The 19,552-nt window shown below is 33.8% G+C and overlaps 1 protein-coding gene across 1 annotated transcript in view; it reads right to left on the reverse strand.

The window, feature by feature from the left end:
- The window catches only part of Smp_199560 (putative homeodomain transcription factor (phtf)), a gene marked incomplete at its 3' end in the record, with an annotated part of 34,082 nt that extends 21,391 nt beyond the window's left edge, over nucleotides 1-12,691 (reverse strand). The window contains exons 1-5 of the mRNA XM_018789230.1: nucleotides 12,493-12,691; nucleotides 9,972-10,288; nucleotides 7,189-7,960; nucleotides 2,034-2,610; nucleotides 656-707 (exon numbers count right to left, since the gene is read on the reverse strand). Of these exons, the coding sequence (XP_018644716.1) occupies nucleotides 656-707; nucleotides 2,034-2,610; nucleotides 7,189-7,960; nucleotides 9,972-10,288; nucleotides 12,493-12,561 (1,787 nt within the window). The 5' untranslated portion in view covers nucleotides 12,562-12,691. The remainder of the gene's footprint in view (nucleotides 1-655; nucleotides 708-2,033; nucleotides 2,611-7,188; nucleotides 7,961-9,971; nucleotides 10,289-12,492) is intronic.
- Between the last annotated feature and the right edge of the window lie 6,861 nt (nucleotides 12,692-19,552).

The raw sequence follows: 19,552 nt of genomic DNA on the forward strand, positions 1-19,552 counted from the left end.
TGATATATAACACGTTTCATTAGGTGCTATTCAATTCTTATCCATTAGCATCAAAACATTTTTTGTAGTCACTTTCGTTATCACAAGAGAAGCTGAAATAAGCGGAACACTTTGTCAATCTAAATGTCAGAAGTAAATTTATTACACAAATTGGTGGTAACAGATATGGGTACAGACTACTTGACGTGGAGAATTGAGACTGAATATGATTATGGTTAAACATTTAGGTAACATATAAAAACTGACCCGAACGACCGAGAAAAACGTTTTATGACTTCATAAATAATATGAATAGTTTGTAGAGTGTTTTTGACAGGTCGTGAAAATATCAACCTCAAGCGAGAATGGTTTAACCTCAAAGATTTTTAAAAAAAATCAATTCAACTGATTCTTTTTTTATGTGATTCAACGTTAAATCGGTCTGATTATCAAGACTTACTTTAAGCTATTTTTTTAATCACGTTTCAATAACTAATGTTTACCACGTATAATTGATTAACGACAAATGATAAGATGAATACACTCCAAATAACGAAATATTTAAACATACACAGGTGGATATTGATATAAACACATATATTTATTTTAAATAACACTCAAAATAAACAAAGTGTAACTTTTATGAAGTTAACAATACAATCAATATTATCAGTACCATTTCGGATTGGCTGTCAGTTCTGCACCAACATCATGTACGGATTCCAGTTCTGAAAATCACAATACAGAATTAGAAAGTGGTACAGTCAGTAAGAACATCCATTCAACCTAGATTAAATAAGTGAACAACAATAACCTGTTATACTGATCAGGATATATATATATAACAATTAAACGTGGCATCGATGCATGAAGATAGTGATGGTTAGATTGAACCATATACATAGGTCAAGACTAAAGGTTTCGCGTGAATTTCGCAACCAACGATTATACACTTTGGGTGACATAGGTTAACATCGTTATCGATGACCTAGATGCACCCATTCTTTATCTTCCGTTAGTACGTAAGTTTCTAAACTATCATATATTCTTTTTTTGATTACACGAATGTATATTTTCTTCTCGAATTATATTGTTAATACTATAACTTTTACTGTTAATACTTATTCTACTTTTTCATTTCGCTATGTTAATGTGGTGTAGTAAATTGAAAAAATGTATGTACGGCCTTAATAGAGAAATATACATATAAAAATATTATGTAACGAAGTCTCAAATATAGTTCTGCTCAGTATAAAACGCTCACCTAAAAATCAGTTGAGAATACTTTAGCAAAGTATCCAACTGAGATTATTAACTGAAATCTTCTAAGACAACATAAAATTATTATTATCAGCAAATTACTCATCTTGATCAATGTAAAATTAATTAATAAGCAATAGAGGTACACATTTATGACTTTTACTTCCGAAAATTTTGAGATTTCTAGTACACATGTTGATGATGATGACAATAATATTATTAATAATAATGACAATAATAATAATCACAGTTAGATAATCATGTGCATGTAACATTTGACATACACTATACTAAACATTAATAAAACGAATAGACAAATTATAATTAGTAACTTTAATATGGTAACTAACATTGATAGTTTTAAATTAAATGTTCGTAGAAAACAATTAAAGATACAACATGCTACTAATGTATGTTTGTGAAAGCCAATGATACCATTGAAACTGTACCTAGATGTAGTAAACAATAGATTTTACCTCGTGACCTAGTGGTTAAGAGACGATTGTGGAGAATACTGAGTAATAATTCGTAAATATCAGATCATATAAACAACACAAATTAATCTTAATTGTAAATACACAAATTCCACAATATAGCTTGATTGAAGTGAATATGAATATAATGTTGTATAACTCATTACTTCGATATTTCTGATAGTAAAAGTGTGAAATCAAAAACAGTGAATAAGCCCCATTCGGAAAGGAACCATAAAACTAGAGGTAACATGTAATAACCTTATTTCTCAGGTTGCACAATATTTTTAAAAAGATTATGAAGAAATCATGAACATTTACCAAAAATGCGACCATTTCCTTTTGGAAACTTTCTCACAGAACTGAAAGATCGAGCAGAATTAGTGGAAGACTCTGCAGCTCCCGAAGAATGTGATGACAATGATATTTTACGATATGAAATATTTTCACTGCTCAAACGATTTCGTCGATTTGAACATAACTTTAAAACTTCTCTAGCCTGGTCATTCGTATTATTGTAGTTGGATTGAAAATCTCTCTTTTGTTGAAATGGTGACTTCAATGCGTAGGGTAATTCATTACCAAATAAACGACACTGTGACGAATGAAAGTTCATTAAACAATTTAATAACCCATCAGAGAATGACTTTTTCAACATTAGAAATACATTAGTCGTAGTATTTTTACTGTGCACAGGAAAGCTCATTGACAACGAACGTTTTAATGAACGGCGACTAGATCCAACAAAAGAATCAAATGAACTACTTAAAGAAGAAATATGAGACAAATGAGGTGGAAGACATTCAAGTTCAGTGAATTGATCGGTCTTCAGTGGGATAGGAGAATCACTGGTTGATTGTGTTTTCAAAACACCTACTTTATTTGAAGACTCAGTATTCTGAAATGAAAGAAAATTTAAAAGGATGAAAACAGTATTCAACTGTTTATTAACCTGAATGTTTTATGAAATTGTGTGAACAGGACTGCTGAAATAAATAAGTAATGTCTTCATGTTATCAACTAGAGTGAAAAATATAAACATAAACTAGACGACACATAACAACAATCTTTTAGCGGAATTGATAGAGATTTTAAAATAAAGATTCTAATCATCATAGAAACTTTCTCATGAATCATTCTAATTACCAGGTCCATAGTTGATTGGTCTAGTCCTTAAGTACTGGTCGGATTCTATCGACTAAATTTCAGTGTAATCACTAGTCTAAACAACTAGATCAATAGAGTTTGATTAGCACTTAAGGGTTAGGCAAACATGACAATGGGCATCACTCAGTAAACAATCAATAGTAAGTATCTCATTGCCATAAGAAGTCAGTGGCAGCTCGAATAACTCTGTAGCAGCTCAGACCGTGAAGCTGGGTGACGCACGTCCCAACACCACAGGAAGTATTAAATCGCTCCAGATTCCAGACACGCCTCGCTGACGAGTGGTAAATAACATGAAACCTAGACTCAACGTCTCCTCCCGACTACCTCCAACTACGTAACACTGAAAAAACATGGAAGAACCTTTTTTAGATTCACCCAAAATAAATAAAACTATACTTGGGATACTGTACTTGGGGTTACATAAGCTGTAAAAAGGTCGCACATAAACTTACATTCTTGGATTTGAAAAATATTAATAGTTATAGCCACCTAGGATAGTCAATAACAATCTTTAAGATCTGCAATAAGACATTAATTAACATACTAAAACTGAGCACGAGGACACATAATGATATCAGCTTATTTAACATCTTGGAATCGTAAACCAATTCAACAGATCATATAATATGAGTGTTGAGGGACAGTGGAATGAAATGAACTTAAAAGGTCATCTTATTTGCAAAAAAACGAAGCTAAAAAGTCATTAGAACTTAACATTCATTGAACAAACCATGAGTTAATGAATGTATCAAACAGAGCACTATTGTAAAGAATTTAGTACAGCATATATGTATATATATATATATATATATATATATATATATACTTTAGTTAATAAGAATGCAGGAACTGAATGTCTTTATAAATTAAAACTAATTATCATGTTTCTAGTAGACTTCCTACAGTATTATAACACTCAATTGAAACAGTTCTCTACTGAACATATCTCCTTTCGCAATGGATTCAACATGAAAACCCGCTACCATTGGTTGGTTTCCAGTCTACCTAACAGCCATCCAATCTAAAATGTATAGTTTCGCTCGGCGAAGTTGTAGCGGTTTTGAATTCATCTGGATATCTCACGAAATAATAACGGTTTATAAAAGTAGATACCTATAAACATAAGTACATGTGAATGTTGACGTTTTGCCTAACATACATAAATAAGGAAAATATAAGTTTCGGAGATGCGTTTGGTATTTAATAGAAAATACTAGAACTACCAGAGTAAGAAAAACACTTCGGATTTTCGAATTTATGGAAAAAATCTAAAGCCGTACATTTTCTGACTAGATAAAAAGACGGATCATAAGAACATTTAAATAATATCTAGACAGACTCCATGCTTTTAGAAGTTACTTTTTAGTTTTGTTAGACAATGATTCAGAATAATATCATAGATAATGGATTCTTTAAATGTTTTTATGCAGGAGGATGAATAATGATAGTTCACTGTGGTAGGTAACTTTTGACCTGACCACCATTCTAATATGTTTGAATTTTTAAAACTATGATATATATATATATATGTATATATATATATATATATATATATATATATATATATATGAACAAGTGCGGGAAATACAGAGGCATCACACTACTGTCAGTACCAGGAAACGTTTTCAACAGAATGTTGCTAAACCGGATGAAATACTCAGTAGATGCCCAACTTCAAGATCAACAGTCAGTCAGCTACAAAGTAGGACCAGGAGCATATATGCATCGGTCTAAGTTGCCATATCTCATTAGCACAACAAGATCAACACCGAATTCATAGAAGTAGTTAACTCAACGGTGGTAATATATCAAAGAAAGATTGTATATAAGGATATAGTACAGGAAGAATGAAAGATATGAAGCAATTTTAATCTCACGGTTTAAGGGAAGACAGAGAGTGTATACACCGACGCCATTGTGATCAATTTTGAGCCATGTCACACAGAGTCTCCAACCATTGGTTACGATAGTCACACGGACTCCAACCAAGTAGTCTGCATCTACAAACATGGCTCAGATTACAAGCTAGTGACTTCAAGGACTGCGAGATCAACAGACCGGATTCCGTAAGGACCGGTCGTGCACAGACCAAGTCGCGACACAACGGATCATCGTTGAACAATCAATTGAATGGAGCTCGTCACTATACATCAAATCCCTTGACTATGAGATATCATTCGACAATGTGGATAGAAAAATCTAATAGAACCTTCTTCGGCACAATGGTGTACCTGGGAAAATCGTCAACATCATCCGCAATTCAAACGACTGACTACAATCCAAAGTGGTGCCTGGAGGACAGTTGACAGACGCATCCCAAGTAAGGACCGAAGTCAGACAAGGCTGCTTACTCTTCCCCTCCCTCTTTCTTCTGCTGGTTGACTGGATTATGAAGACCTCCACATCTTACAGGAAACATAGCATAAAATGGATAGGTTGGATGCAACTAGGCGATTTAGACTTCGCAGATGATCTGATCCTTCTATCCCATGCACATCAAAAAGTGCAGGTCAAGACAACCACTGTAGCAGCAGCCTCTGCATCAATAGGCTTCAACATGCACAAGGGAAAAGCAAGATCCGCAAATATAACACAGAGAACACCAACCCAATCACACTTGATGGAAAAACTCTGAAAGAGGTGGAGAGTTTCACCTATCTGGTCAGTATCATCGATAAACTTGGAGGATCTGATGCAGACGTAAAAGCGAGGATTGGCAAAGCAACAACAGCATTCCTACAATTGAAGAACATATGAAACTCAAAACAACTATCAACCAATATCAATACAAACGTCAAGACAGTCCTACTATACGGAGCTGAAAAGTGGAGAACTATTACAACCATTATCAAAAAGGTAGAAATATTTATAAACAATGATCTACGTAAGATACTCGACATCCATTGGTCGGATACCATCAGCAACATCCTACTGTGGGAGAGGACAAATCAGATTCCAGCTAAAGAGGAAAAGACGTTGGAAGTGGATAGGACACACATTAAGGAAATCGTCAAACTGCATCACGAAGCAAACGCTAAGTTCACATCCTGAAGGGAAACGAGAAAGAGGAAGGCCAAAGAACACATTACGTCGGCAAATTGAAGCAGATAATAATAGGATGAACAGAAACTGGAAAGAACTGGAAAGGATTGCCCAGAACAAGGTTGGATGGAGAGAGCTGGTTTGTAGCCTATGCTCCTCCAAGAGGGGTGACAGGAGTATGTAAGTAAGTAGTAGTCACTTCTAGGGGTGTGTAGGTCTTGTATTCGACGTCGGTAAGTAGTAGAAGATTAGCATGGCTGGGTGGGACCAAACAAAGATAAACCAACAGTTTAGTTCTGCCTCATATTCAGCAGTTCACCACTTCTTATTATTCATTGACAAAAATTAAACTCAAAATAATTTTATTCAGTGTGCTATATTTAGTGACAATACTTTATGTAGGATTTAGGTCTGTTTTGCAGATGGATATCTGTCAGTGTAGTAGCCTCCATAATTGCTATGTTGGGAGCAGATAAGAATAAGATGAATAGCAACTGAAAACAAATGGAAAGGGTTGTCCAAGACAGAGTTGGATGGAGAATGCTGGTGAGTGGCCTATGCTCCTTTACGAGGGGTAAAAGGCGAAATTAGAAAAAGTAGGTAAAAGTATGTATAACTGAAACTTAGAATCTGCAAAGCCTTAGTTATTAGAACACCCGACGAGTGGGTTATATGCTTTAAGCCACTATTCACCTATTTCGGGTTTAGGCAGCTGATTAGTATTACTGACATTCAAATCAAATATATTGGATCGAAAATAAGGTTGAGACCCACGCGATTACTGTTGGAGATGGATGATAGAGCTCAGAATCTATCCCAATGCTCTACAGGCATTTCCTTTTCATCTTCTATAAGTTCCTGAGTTTTTAAAATTACCTCACTTTTTATTATATAAATTCACTGTCTTTTTATACAACTAGCGATACTATGACAACGCCTAACTGTCTAGCATTTGTCTCGGTAATTTCAGCTTGCTACACCAATGTGGAGTGGTGACTTAAACTAATACACATATGTGCCATGTTCTCCGTTTCTTATGACTGACTGATTAATATGAACCTAAATCTGGTGAGTTATATTATAGGCAGGCAGCATACGATCCAGTCTTTAAATCTAGGTATGAAATATGTTACTGTTCAGTTAATCATTCTGCCATACTTGAGAATCAAACTTAAATTATTTTGCATTATTGACGAAAGTTCTGACGTTAAATAGTTATTAACTCACACTAAGAAATAAGTTTTACGAAGAATAAAAGGCTTACGGCTGAAAAATCACCCAGAGTATTTGATAATTTGGCAGACGTATGCAAATTTGAAGAATCGAGTGGAGATTCAGATACTTGTTTTCTCTTAGGTAGAACTGTGGAATCTGGATTTATATCTGAATTAGAAGACCCAAAATGGTGATCAGAACCACCTCCTTTTAATTGTAACTGGTGAATAAAATCAAGATTGAAACCATCCACAATTTGATCACCGAAACCAATCTCCCCAATATCTTTTCTAGATGGGACAGTTACAAGTTCACCTTCGCTCTCTTCTACGTCTGCATCGTGTCCACGACTTAAGTTACCAAGCTTTGAATTGTAACTATTTTGACGTCTGCGTCTTCGAACTACTCTCGACCTATGCTCTAATACCTGCGAATTATGCAGAAGTTTAGTTCGTCCACATTCTTCATCCAACGTACATGGAGTCTGTGGGCCATCTGTTCCATGAGTAACATCCGAGATATTTAATTCATGTTGGGTATCATCACCTGGACCGTATAGATCAGAATAGTCATCTTGATAATCAGTGTCGAGATGAGTCTTTAAAAACTTATAGGACGAAGTTAGTGGCCTTTTCGGTTTCATCTCACCTGGTCTCCAGTTTATATTCCGTTGTGCTTTTGCGTAATTTCTGTCCACTAACTGAGAGGTTTTGAAACATTCGAAACGACCACTACTTGAATGTCCACATTGTTCTGAAGTACTGTTTATAGGTTCTTTGTTGGGATTTGGTGCGTTTTTTGACTGATGATTCGCTGAGTAACTAAAGCCAGTTTATATACACAAATAAATGTTAAATCCTTATATTTGGTCAGATTTAATATCGCAATGATTGTAAATAATAAAACGAGAGTGTTCCACATAAAAATTTGTACACATCACAAGCTTAAAGTGTTTAACGATGGATAGTGAACCTATGAAAAACTGAGCGAAAGTTAGTTCATCTAGTTTGCAAAAACCGAAAATCCATATCATTTGACAATATACACTCAAAAACTGAGAAACGTTCCAACACTATTGACGAGTATTCTAGGAATTAAAGACATGTTAGATAGAGTGTGAATTATATTCTCTTGAAGAGAGTATACCTCAAAGGAACCAGATTTATGGGGTAGGTTTCTAAACTTTTCGTTACTGAAAAGTACGAAATTAGGGCTCTGGATACTGAAATGCAAATAACAACAAATATTCCGCGATGGAAACTCTTTGAATAAACAAAATCAACAGGCTGGGAATATTTACCACTGGTTGATTGCAACGAAGACAAAAACCAAAGCTAAGCAGCCGTATTCACTAAGAACTGGGTGAAGCACTTGAAGATGTAAAAAGTAAAATTGTTATTAATAATAAAATAATCATATACTTATGATATCCCAATTAGTAGAAGTTAAAGTTCCTAACGTTTCGTGATCTAGTTTCGGTCCGCTTCTACAGATAGTAAATTAGTAACCGAATTAAACTAACACAAGTTGAGACAGTAGAGAAGAACAAAGAAGAATATTTAATTCAATCAAAATCAAAACAGGTCTGTCTATGGAAATCTCACATCATTCTTGGTCGATTTATGGTGGAAATCTCCCTGAATCCAAACAAATAAAATCGGAGATTACAGCACATACTATATTCGAAAACGATCGAATCGATGTAAAAAAATATTAAAAATAATTCAAAAAGGTTTTTCTAACTATGAAAGACGAAACACCTCTCTGGTCATAGTAGAAAGGAAGGACAGACAATTCATCCAACTTAAACTGTTTATCCAAACAACCATATTCCATTCATTTCTTACATTATTAACACACACACACCCAAACTTTAGTTCTATTTCTTCATATTTTGTACACTCACTCGCATACACACAAATGCACGTGGTGCTCTCATATAGAATTACCTTCATCAAGAATGATGTGAGATTTCCATAGACAGACCTGTTTTGATTTTGATTGGATTAAATATTCTTCTTTGTTCTTCTCTACTGTCTCAACTTGTGTTAGTTTAATTCGGTTACTAATTTACTATCTGTAGAAGCGGACCGAAACTAGATCACGAAACGTTAGGAACTTTAACTTCTACTAATTGGGATATCATAAGTACATGATTATTTTACTATCAACGATCTGCCCGATGTTTAATCTGTCTTAAACTGTAGAGTCAAACCTTGATAATATTCAGTGATTAGTTCTCTCTGTTTAAGATCAATCGCTGAATTTTCACTTGTTGTCAATTAATACAATAGGTATTCTTAGTTTTCTATAGAACCTACTCAATCTTCTTGAAAGTATTTTTTTTCAAAGAAATATAAATTTCTTGTACGAAAATTTAGTGAATGTCGACTTTAAAAACTACATAGAACTTAAACAAAAATGCTGGGGAAAAAAATTTCAAGCTTGCACTTTGAAAATAAACAATGACTTACTTAAATATAAAGTTGTATGAAAACTTAAGCATGAAACCGGAAAATCCTTTAGAACGATACTTTTAGGGATACTGTACTGAATTTTTAACTTAGGAAAGCGTATTGCTTCTTACCGAAATAGGATATGATTACACATTTCAAAATGTCTAAACATAGTACACAAGAGGTAATAATTGGAAATAATTAAATTGTAAATTAACATCCAATCTTCACCTGTATAAGAGATAATATGAATACCACGAAAAGTACCATACTTGATTAGAATCTCTTATTTGGAAAATAATAAGTGTTCGGGATTGAATGCTGCCTGATATAAATCAATGCATTATTATTCAATACACATTACTACAGAACTCACATATTGGTTGGAAATTTGTGATGCTCTGAAATAGTTGACTGTATAGGAAACCAAGATGAATTGTCATATTCATCATGTCTGTTTATAGCACTCTGTATATCACTAAATTTATTATTTACTAAATTGTCCGGATTGTATTGACAACAATTTGAATTCAAGCCATGGTCACCAATATCTTTGAAAGATTGATTGGTCATTGGGTTATCTATAAAAGACGAATATAAACCAGTTTTTCCATGCGGAGCAGTAATATGTGCATGGAGAATACCCAGACAAATAGCCAATAAGCAAGGAAGGAGTAAATCATCCTGAGAGCTCTGAAACAAAAAAACCGGAATTATGATTAATGAACACCAAAAAAGGTCGGGAAACACAGTTTAAGGTTTATTAACTTATTAGAAAAGTTATTTATTGATGATTGTTATATCTTGTGTCTGCGTGCCCTGTTTAATATATGACGTGAAGATGTCGCCAATTAGAGAGCAGTGAATTATCGATCGAACCAAGAACACACGAAACCCGTATGAGCAGTCTAGAGTACTTGTCGGTCCTGCTTTCTGCCTAGCCCAGCCAGTTAAGTTCAGAACACCAATCTCAGCCTCTGCAGTATGAATCATCATATTTCAAACATACTGAGTGTATATACCAATCAAACTGACCACATCGTACCATGAAATAGAAAATAACATTTGTACAAGATTTAGTCAAATGTGGCTGTGAATGTGGGAGGCAGTAATTAATAGAATGGGGATAACTCAAGAACGGCAAGTCGTATAATAACAGTCCATGGGTCAAAGTAAGGCTTATAATGAAAGAAACATGAATATATATAGTTAGTTACTTAACAATTATACAATAGGAAATATACACATAGTATTGATCCATAAATAGTTCTCAAAAGTTAACATTCATAATTATCTTCGGGACGTAACAATCATAAATAATGACGATAGATTTAAAAGTTATAGATTGGATTAAAAACCGAGGAACATAATACTAGACTGATTTTATTTGTAGTAAACAACAAGCTATTGATATTTTCAGTGAACAATCATAAGCTATCTAAGGGTAACCGATATTCACTTCATGTACTCAAATCCAAATATTAATCTACACAGATACGGATGAGGCCTCAGAACTCGAATGCATACCATAGCTTGCACCTCGACTGGGAATAAAGGTAGAAGCAATCTATTTTCTTAATTAAAAAGGTATAGAGTGAAAACATATTAATTTTTAACCCGCTTCTTGTTATAAGCTTTCGCTAGTACATAACTTTAAAATTAGCATAAAAACTACTAATCTATGACTGATGGATTAATGGGCAGCACTTTAAATGTGACAATACATGAAACCAAACAAAATATCTCCTAAATAAAGCTGAAATAGGCTTTTAAATTTACTAATCATACAAAAGGCTATCTTTAAATGAGTTTACTGGATCCACTAAAAAATGTTTACTTCGTTCTTCGAATAACTTGAATTTATAGTTGAAGCCATTTTTTATTCATAGATGTGCGTATTATAAAAGTTATACAACCCAGTAACCCAAAATTTGGAAAATCAATACGACTTCAAATTGTGTAATGAGAACATAAAATTTATCAGAACCATGTGATATTACGACTTCAATTATTAATAAGTCTATGTTGTTTCCTCATTATACCTGTTGATTTATGAAAATATGGTATTGCAGCATTCGTTCATTTGCAGATAACAAAATAATTAACAAAGAAACAATATTTAAGGATAATATACACTGCTATGTTTGTACGTGTACAACGATAGCTTTGACGTAGGTATCAGTTATATTTATAAGACTTCAGTAAAATATTTGCACATAAATACTCCGGAACTTCGTGTGGCGATAAAAGTAAAAGTAACACTTGAATTTCCCAGCTGTTTAAAACGTGTAATGTCAAAGGATAAAGGTTCTATGTAAATTAAAAACACCACTTGATGATAAACAAACATAAATGAGGCATTAAAAACATCGCAGAAGTCATAAAACACAAAAGTTATTATAACTACAATAATGTTTTATGTAAAAAAAAGATAGTAAGCGAGCGTTTAATAAACCACGAAAAGTTTACATGATTTAGCACTATAAAACAGTTTATTTCACAGGTGATAAATATAAAAGACAAAGAGATGAAGTACCGCAGACAATAATGAAATGTTTTAAAACGATACAATTTCTTAACGTTTAGAATGGAAAGTTCAACAAAGAAATAAAATGTTATGGTGAAACAATACGAAGAAATTGATCGACAGGGGATAAATGAACCATAATATGTTCAAAGTCGAAGGAAAATAATGAGTCTATCTCCTAGATACATACTTATATTTAAACTGGGTGATTACAAAACTAAAATCGTCTAAATGGTTTAAACACACTTATATCAATAGAAGTCTTGCATTTGAAAGCTAAACCATATGAAACCCAAAATTTTGATAAGCTTTGCATTTTTAGTTCAAACAGTAAAAAAGGTTAAAAAATATTATTAAAAAAGAGACTAACGTTACTGGTCCGCGGGTCCGTCAGAAGGAAAAATACTACTTGTAAGAACTGTAGAAAAAAGTGAACCATGATATAAACAGCAACACGAAAGGATGTATGACTGCGCCAGTAGTTCCAGTAAAATGGAGCGAATGCTACGCGCAATAAGCCCCAACGCACAGCTGCCATCCAACCATGCCCCGTTTTAGCCTTGGCGAAAACAGAACCTTTATAAAAGATATTTAAACATTTATAAAAAAAATAATATTAGAGTTTATCTAGTAGTACCAAAATTTAGGTAACATGGTCATCACGAGACCTGATACCATATAATGGTGACCAAGGGTGATAATTTATCAGATTCTAAAAACCAAAAACGCTTGAAAATAACCTTTATCACTTATGAAGAAATGGAGTTAAATCATTTACACACTCACATAAACGTTAGACTACAAATTTAAACCCGCTTAGTTGAATAGCCGTTAGTTTTTATACAATACATGTAGCGCATATTTTACAGCATAACCTATCACCTAGATTTTACTGCTTAACTGCATACATTCAATTTCAAACCGCAAGTTTCCAACAGCTTACAACCTTGCAATTAGTGATGTATATGAATGAAGTTTGTTAGGAGGTTAGACACTGTAAATACAGTAATAATCTGCAAATTAATGTGACGTATTAACAAGTTACTGTTTGTATAGACAATAAAACTTGCAAGTGACCTCAATGTATGGTTAGTACGGATCAATAATTTATTTAGAAACTTGATAGACAGAAAAGCCATAGGTATTATTGCGCAGAATAATTTATGGTAAAAGATATCTTGACATTTTTTTCATTAATCGACCTGAGACACGGTGTCAGCCAAATACTTGGAGAAAATAATGATATAAAATTTCAAATACCAAATTACTTTAATCCATTATAATAATGGGGACGCAAACGTACAGATAGTGAGGCTAAGACAGAAAAAATTTAGGAAAGGACGAAAAAATGTAATGCAAGGCACCTAACATTACTATTGACGATAGAAAGAATGGATGGATCAGATCCATTGAATGAATTCCAATCTTCAGTTGTCCCGTAGACTTCAACTAAAACGACCTACGGCTTTCTAAACAGCCAGAAATTGTATGACCTAGGGAAATTTCAAGGTCTGATTATTCTGAGGCTTGTATCAAGCAAATACTAATCTACCTAGTGTAGTAAGCCAATTTGACAGGAATTCTAACGAATTCAGTCCAAGAATATCTACAACCCAATCGGTCAATTAACTTTTCTTCACCATAACATTAACAACAATGACGACTCATAGGGCTCATCGCATCCAAACGATTGTTTCAAAGATAACGACAAATAAGATATTAAAACACTGACTTCTTTTACCTTGAAAAATTATGTTCTTTATTCATGTAGTAAAGCAATACGATACATCCCATACTCCTTATTGAACTAGTAGTCGAATAAACCCTCTGTGATTCAATTAGTATAGATTTATAAAAGCCGAGTGACCCTTTTATATCCACTTCAAGACTTCACTAGTCACAGACTGGTTTATTAATCTAGTGTGAATTCTCAAATAAGTGAATGGTTTAACGATTTCGATCACTTTAATCTCTGTTATTGAGTTACATATTGATGACTGAAAGAATTTGGAAGTCCTTCTGTTTCTCATTATGACAGTATATATTTAGAAGACTGTCTTTTGTCAACACTTTCAAATAACAAGACTAAGCTATATACGCCCCCGTCGTCTATTTTTATTAATTTATGATACACTTCTTAGTACAATAAAACACTAGGAAGGTAATATAGTTCAAGTAAGAACACAACTAAAACCGATTGCATTCAGCCGAAGAGTACATCGTAATGTTCGTGAGGAATATTAAAGAAAACTACGGCAAGATAGTTATTTGATTTAACTGGGCCGTATTTGATAACAACTCAAACTGTACAAAATACGTTTACATTTATCGGTTCAACCAATATTCTAGTAGCCGCAGTTGTATAAGAGATGTAAATACAAACCAACAGGAATGTCGACTGTGTTAGAGTATGGTCCCAGTAAAGTGTATTCCATGGATAAACGGCACCACCATAGATGTTGCCTCCTCATAATCGAGAGACAGGTTAAAGAACGTCGGGCCTAATAGAAGCATATTTCGCCTTGCCAAACGGATTCCCAGCCCTGGCAAATTAAATGACCCTGTTCCTATAAGTTAGAAATATCTTAGCCACCGAAGGACAGTTCAAAGGAAATCCCCCCAAAAAGAAGACGCTTGAATCAATACGATATTACAAAACGCTTAACAGAGACAAAAGTTGATCTGGTAAAAGTTTTCGAAATCATGACGAAAAATCGATCTCTATGTACAAAACTAAAATAGAAAAAGAGAACAACCTACACTTTAGACAACAATTGAAAAATCCATTTCTTACTGATGTAAAACGACACTGTGGTTGTATTATACATAAGCGCACAATCGACCAAATGAAATCACATATATATTAGGATCAATTCAATCACTCCAGCACACCCACTTCCCCTGATTACTGAGACTATTGACTTAAACACAAAACCTCCGAACTACAATGGTCTTTCGTACATCAGTCCGATGACTGGAAGAGTAGTAGAAATTAGTTGAATCTATATAATTGTAGTAAATGACTAGAGAATCAAATACTTAGAAAGATTGTTGTTCTACCTCTCAAATACTAAAAACATTGATAAACTACCGATTGGATGATGCTCAGATTGTATAACAGACTGACTCAGTTCATTAAAATGACTAGTCATAGATTCTTCAATCAATATACTGAAGCAATAATTAGCATATACAAAGTAGCTATTAGCCTGAAAAACGGTTGGATAAAAGCTAAGATAAAAATTCTGAGATTAACTATATGGACTTAAAAAAGCATCTGTAAACAAAAAAATGAACTGAAACACGATGGTTGGAAAGGTCCGGTAGTCAGCGATTGTACCCGATATGAAAATGAATTTAAACTGGCAGTCAGGTCTTCAGCTCATTAAAAAATTGAGGAGCTCACGAAAACGTATCTTTATCTCGCTTCTTTATTAAGTGATACCTATTTGTGTTTATAAGTATGCCACATTGTTACAAAAAGAACTTATTTTTCTGGCTAGTGATCTTGTATTTTGATATTAGTTATTTAAAGGATTTAGGTAAGTAACTCGGTCTTGACAGAAACGGCTACTCAATATCTTATCATTTCGTGAAATTCATCTATCAAAAATCTGTGAATCATTATGAGACACTACAAACTGTCCAACGTAGCAATAGCATTACTAAAGGCTTAGATACATTCACTATTCGAGAGCCTACTCAACATGTCTGTACCTATTTTTTCCTTCTCCTTTTTGCTATCTGTTTTATTATACTATTTAAAACATATCAAGTTCTAATGTGACTAAACGATATCGACATAATGGTTTGTAATCCGGATTATTTTCGTTCTAAGCAGGGACAAACAAGTTATATCGATATTTGAAGAAGTCTCTTAGATTTAAATTTAAATAATTCCAACATTTCATTTAGCAGTCTTGTCTGTACCTCTTCAGGGTAATAATCCAAAGCAAAATTGTCGAAGAATATATGACGTTTGACAATTAAATCTACAGTAAAAGCTTATCTAGTCATAATCAGATGTTGGTTTCAGTAAGTAGGGAAATATGAGTTAGTAATATGTGAATAATGTGAAACGTTCACAATGTGAAAAAGAATAAATATATGTGTACCTTAATGTTATAAATAGTTAATATTTGATGAATAAGTGAAGTCTCTACCTACTACCAAAGACACGCTAATCATTTTGTGTAACAAAACGAAAACAGTGGTAGCAATTGATATGTTTTTAAAATATCGATGTGTATATAAAATGAGGATCATCAAACATGTAACTATGATGTTAAAACATTCAAAGTAGCTATCCGAAGTAAAGGCAAATATGATGTAAACAGGGTTATATATGTTTTGACAGTTTGATTTTGATCATCACCATGAAAAAGAATAGACAAGATTGCCGGAAAAATGTTGGGGTTATTTAAATTTCAATAGCTGATATTTTTTAAATAAAGTGGTCGCGCAATATCGTGGATTGATTGAAGATCGACATTAACGCGGTTGGATGTCGGCTTAGTGGTCCAGAGGTTAAGCCTTTGCGGGTGATATTGAAGGTCCTGGATTCCAAACCCGCGTGAGGGGATCGTGGACGCGCTCTGATGAGGAGTACCACTCTAGAACGAAACGGCCTCCCAGTCCTTCCAGAATCTCAATGGTGGTCTAATATTGACCCGTTCATGATTTCAGCGAAATATAATTTTTACAAAAAACGTCATATATATACTTGGTGCCCGATCTCTGTCAAACTATTCATTTAGATATTGATGAATATTCGTATGTTATATTAATATTATGATTGCTAATAATAACGAAATTCTGAGCAAATCATTTGCTTCGAGACTTGTTACAGGCGTGTGGACCTTGGTGAATACAATTGTTTTTACAGAAATTCAGACGAAAACTAGTTTTACAGTGTCCTAGTGGTTTCAAGAAGGGTTATCACGGCCAAATTAATGTTATAACAAACACCAACCGATATTTCGATACATCTAGCTTTAAAAACTTAATGAGACGTAACAAGAATCCCAGGTTTAACTCTTAAACAACGCCAGACGTTGGTAATTTGGGGAGCAAAAGATATTTATGCAAGTACAAGAAGAAACCAGAAACTTCAAGCCTGTAAATCATTGATTTGAATACTGAAACAGTAACACCTATATTCAATGAAACAGTATAGTAAACAGTAAAAAACACAAGTATGCAATTAATCATCTACTTACCTCGTATTACGTCCACATCAATAAGACCTGAACGTGTTTTCCCATCACGAGTCGAATGGCGATCAATTCCCTAGAGCGAATAAGGAAAAATGTGATTTTTCAACAGCATTTTAACCGAGAAAACTAATTAGTTATGCACGTCCTCATGGACTGAAATTTGTTACGTCCTAGTGAAGACATAAGTACGGGTAACTTCCGGGATCTATTAATGGACTATTATTCTATACATATTCTTATTGCATAACTATTCAGTGATTAGATTTAATCTGTATATTCATCTTATTATGAGCTCCATTTTGATCTGTGTATTATTATACGAATTACTGTTCCTAAATTACATTCAGTTTATATATTACTGTGCCCCACGTTCACAGCCACATTTGGCTTGATCTTGTACAAATATAGTTTTCTATTTGATGGTGTTGATGCGGTCTGTCTGTCTGGTATATAAACTGAATATGTTTGAAATAAATGATTCGCATAGAGGAAGTTGTAATCGGTGTTCTGGACTCAATTGGAAGGGCTAGGCGGACAAAGGATCAATAAGGACGCTATACTGCTCATACCGGTCGGACATCATTGGTTTAACTCAGTGCTAAGATTGGATAAGACGTATTTCGATTGGTGGATAAATCACGTGATAAAAGTCAGGCATAAAATCATAACAAATTGGCGACGGCCTTTTTTAAATTCATAACAAAATGAAGAGAATCTATTGTAACAAAACTAATGATACTATAGATCAATGTGTGTGAAATACATTTGTATCACCAATCCAGTGATAAGAGTCAGGATATTCACCCTTTTAAGGATTCGACGAATAGTGAATCAAACCTCTAACTTCCATCTACCTTGATCTATGGATTTGGATACCGTCAATATTATTTACATAAAAATATTTTACGTCGTTAACAGATCATTAAGAACAACACTCAACAGCCAAAAGGGTCTTCATTCATATAAGAGAACATACTTCATGTATCTCCAAGACAGATATCACTTACATTCTTACGTCACATATACTATGTAGAATGATGGACTTACAGTTACTAGTATTAAATTTGAAAAATTGTGATACCTCTACAGCAATCGAAGGGCTCAACACGAAAATCCAGTTTAGAAATCTAACTCATTAGACAAGCGAACTTATCCCAGCCTCTAACAAGGACTCCAAATAATTCCCTAACCTTTTAAACTGCTGTGTTCAATGTAAAAAGCCAAAAACTAAACATCTAGTTTTGACAGAACGTGAATTTCAATTATTTGATCTTCTGAGGAATAAAAATTTAGTGTTGAATTGAATATAGAAATGTGTTGGTATCGTTCTACTGGATTTTCTAGACTATGTCGCAAAAATATCTTACCAAAAGCAGATGAGTTTTTTACAGATAGTACTCCAAAAAGATACCACTAAACAAATAGAATAGCATTCAAAAAATATCTTGATGAAGATGGAGGACGAATCAGTCACCAGTTGAGATCTGTATAAACAACTTAGAATACATGGATTCGCTATTGTACGACTATGCGAGATTCTTAAAATATACAAGAAAGATGTCCCCCTAAGCCCAAGAGTAGATAAGAATAGCTTGATATAACACACTCCTGATAAACGGTTAACTGAAATCTGATAGACAGTCAGAAACTAGCTTAACAGGCAAACTACAGTTCATTCATTTGATTTCGTTGATTCAATATCTGACGTCAGTGTAACCGGGAAGTAAATTTAATATTGGACGTTACTTCTCACTTCAAAAGTGCACCTCATTCAGATACAAGCTGTCTGTCATGAGACTATAATGAAAACAATAACCTCGATATCAGTGTTGCAAAACATTATATAAAGAAATTGCTTCTTCGATTTACTTTTAACGCTTAGTTTGGATTCAGTAACGCGTTTTATAGACAAACCACTAGGATAGCAATCAGGTCACCACTCGACCCACTCCAAGCTGATTTTCTACTGCTAATTAATAAAACATTGCAGTTAAAACCATAATAGACAGTTTTTATTCATACTAGAGATAATTCAATGATATTTTTACGATCTGCAACTAAAATAACGAACCCAAAGACATCCTGAGAAAGTTGAATAGTTGTCACCAATATTCACGTTTATAATAAGACCAGAGTTAGACTCGAGGGTTTCATTTCTAAGATATTTTGCCAAGTCGAGGACCGGATGATTCGCTTTGAAGATCAATATATAGA

The sequence above is a fragment of the Schistosoma mansoni genome (assembly GCF_000237925.1).
Source record: "Schistosoma mansoni, WGS project CABG00000000 data, supercontig 0331, strain Puerto Rico, whole genome shotgun sequence".
NCBI lineage: Eukaryota > Metazoa > Platyhelminthes > Trematoda > Strigeidida > Schistosomatidae > Schistosoma > Schistosoma mansoni.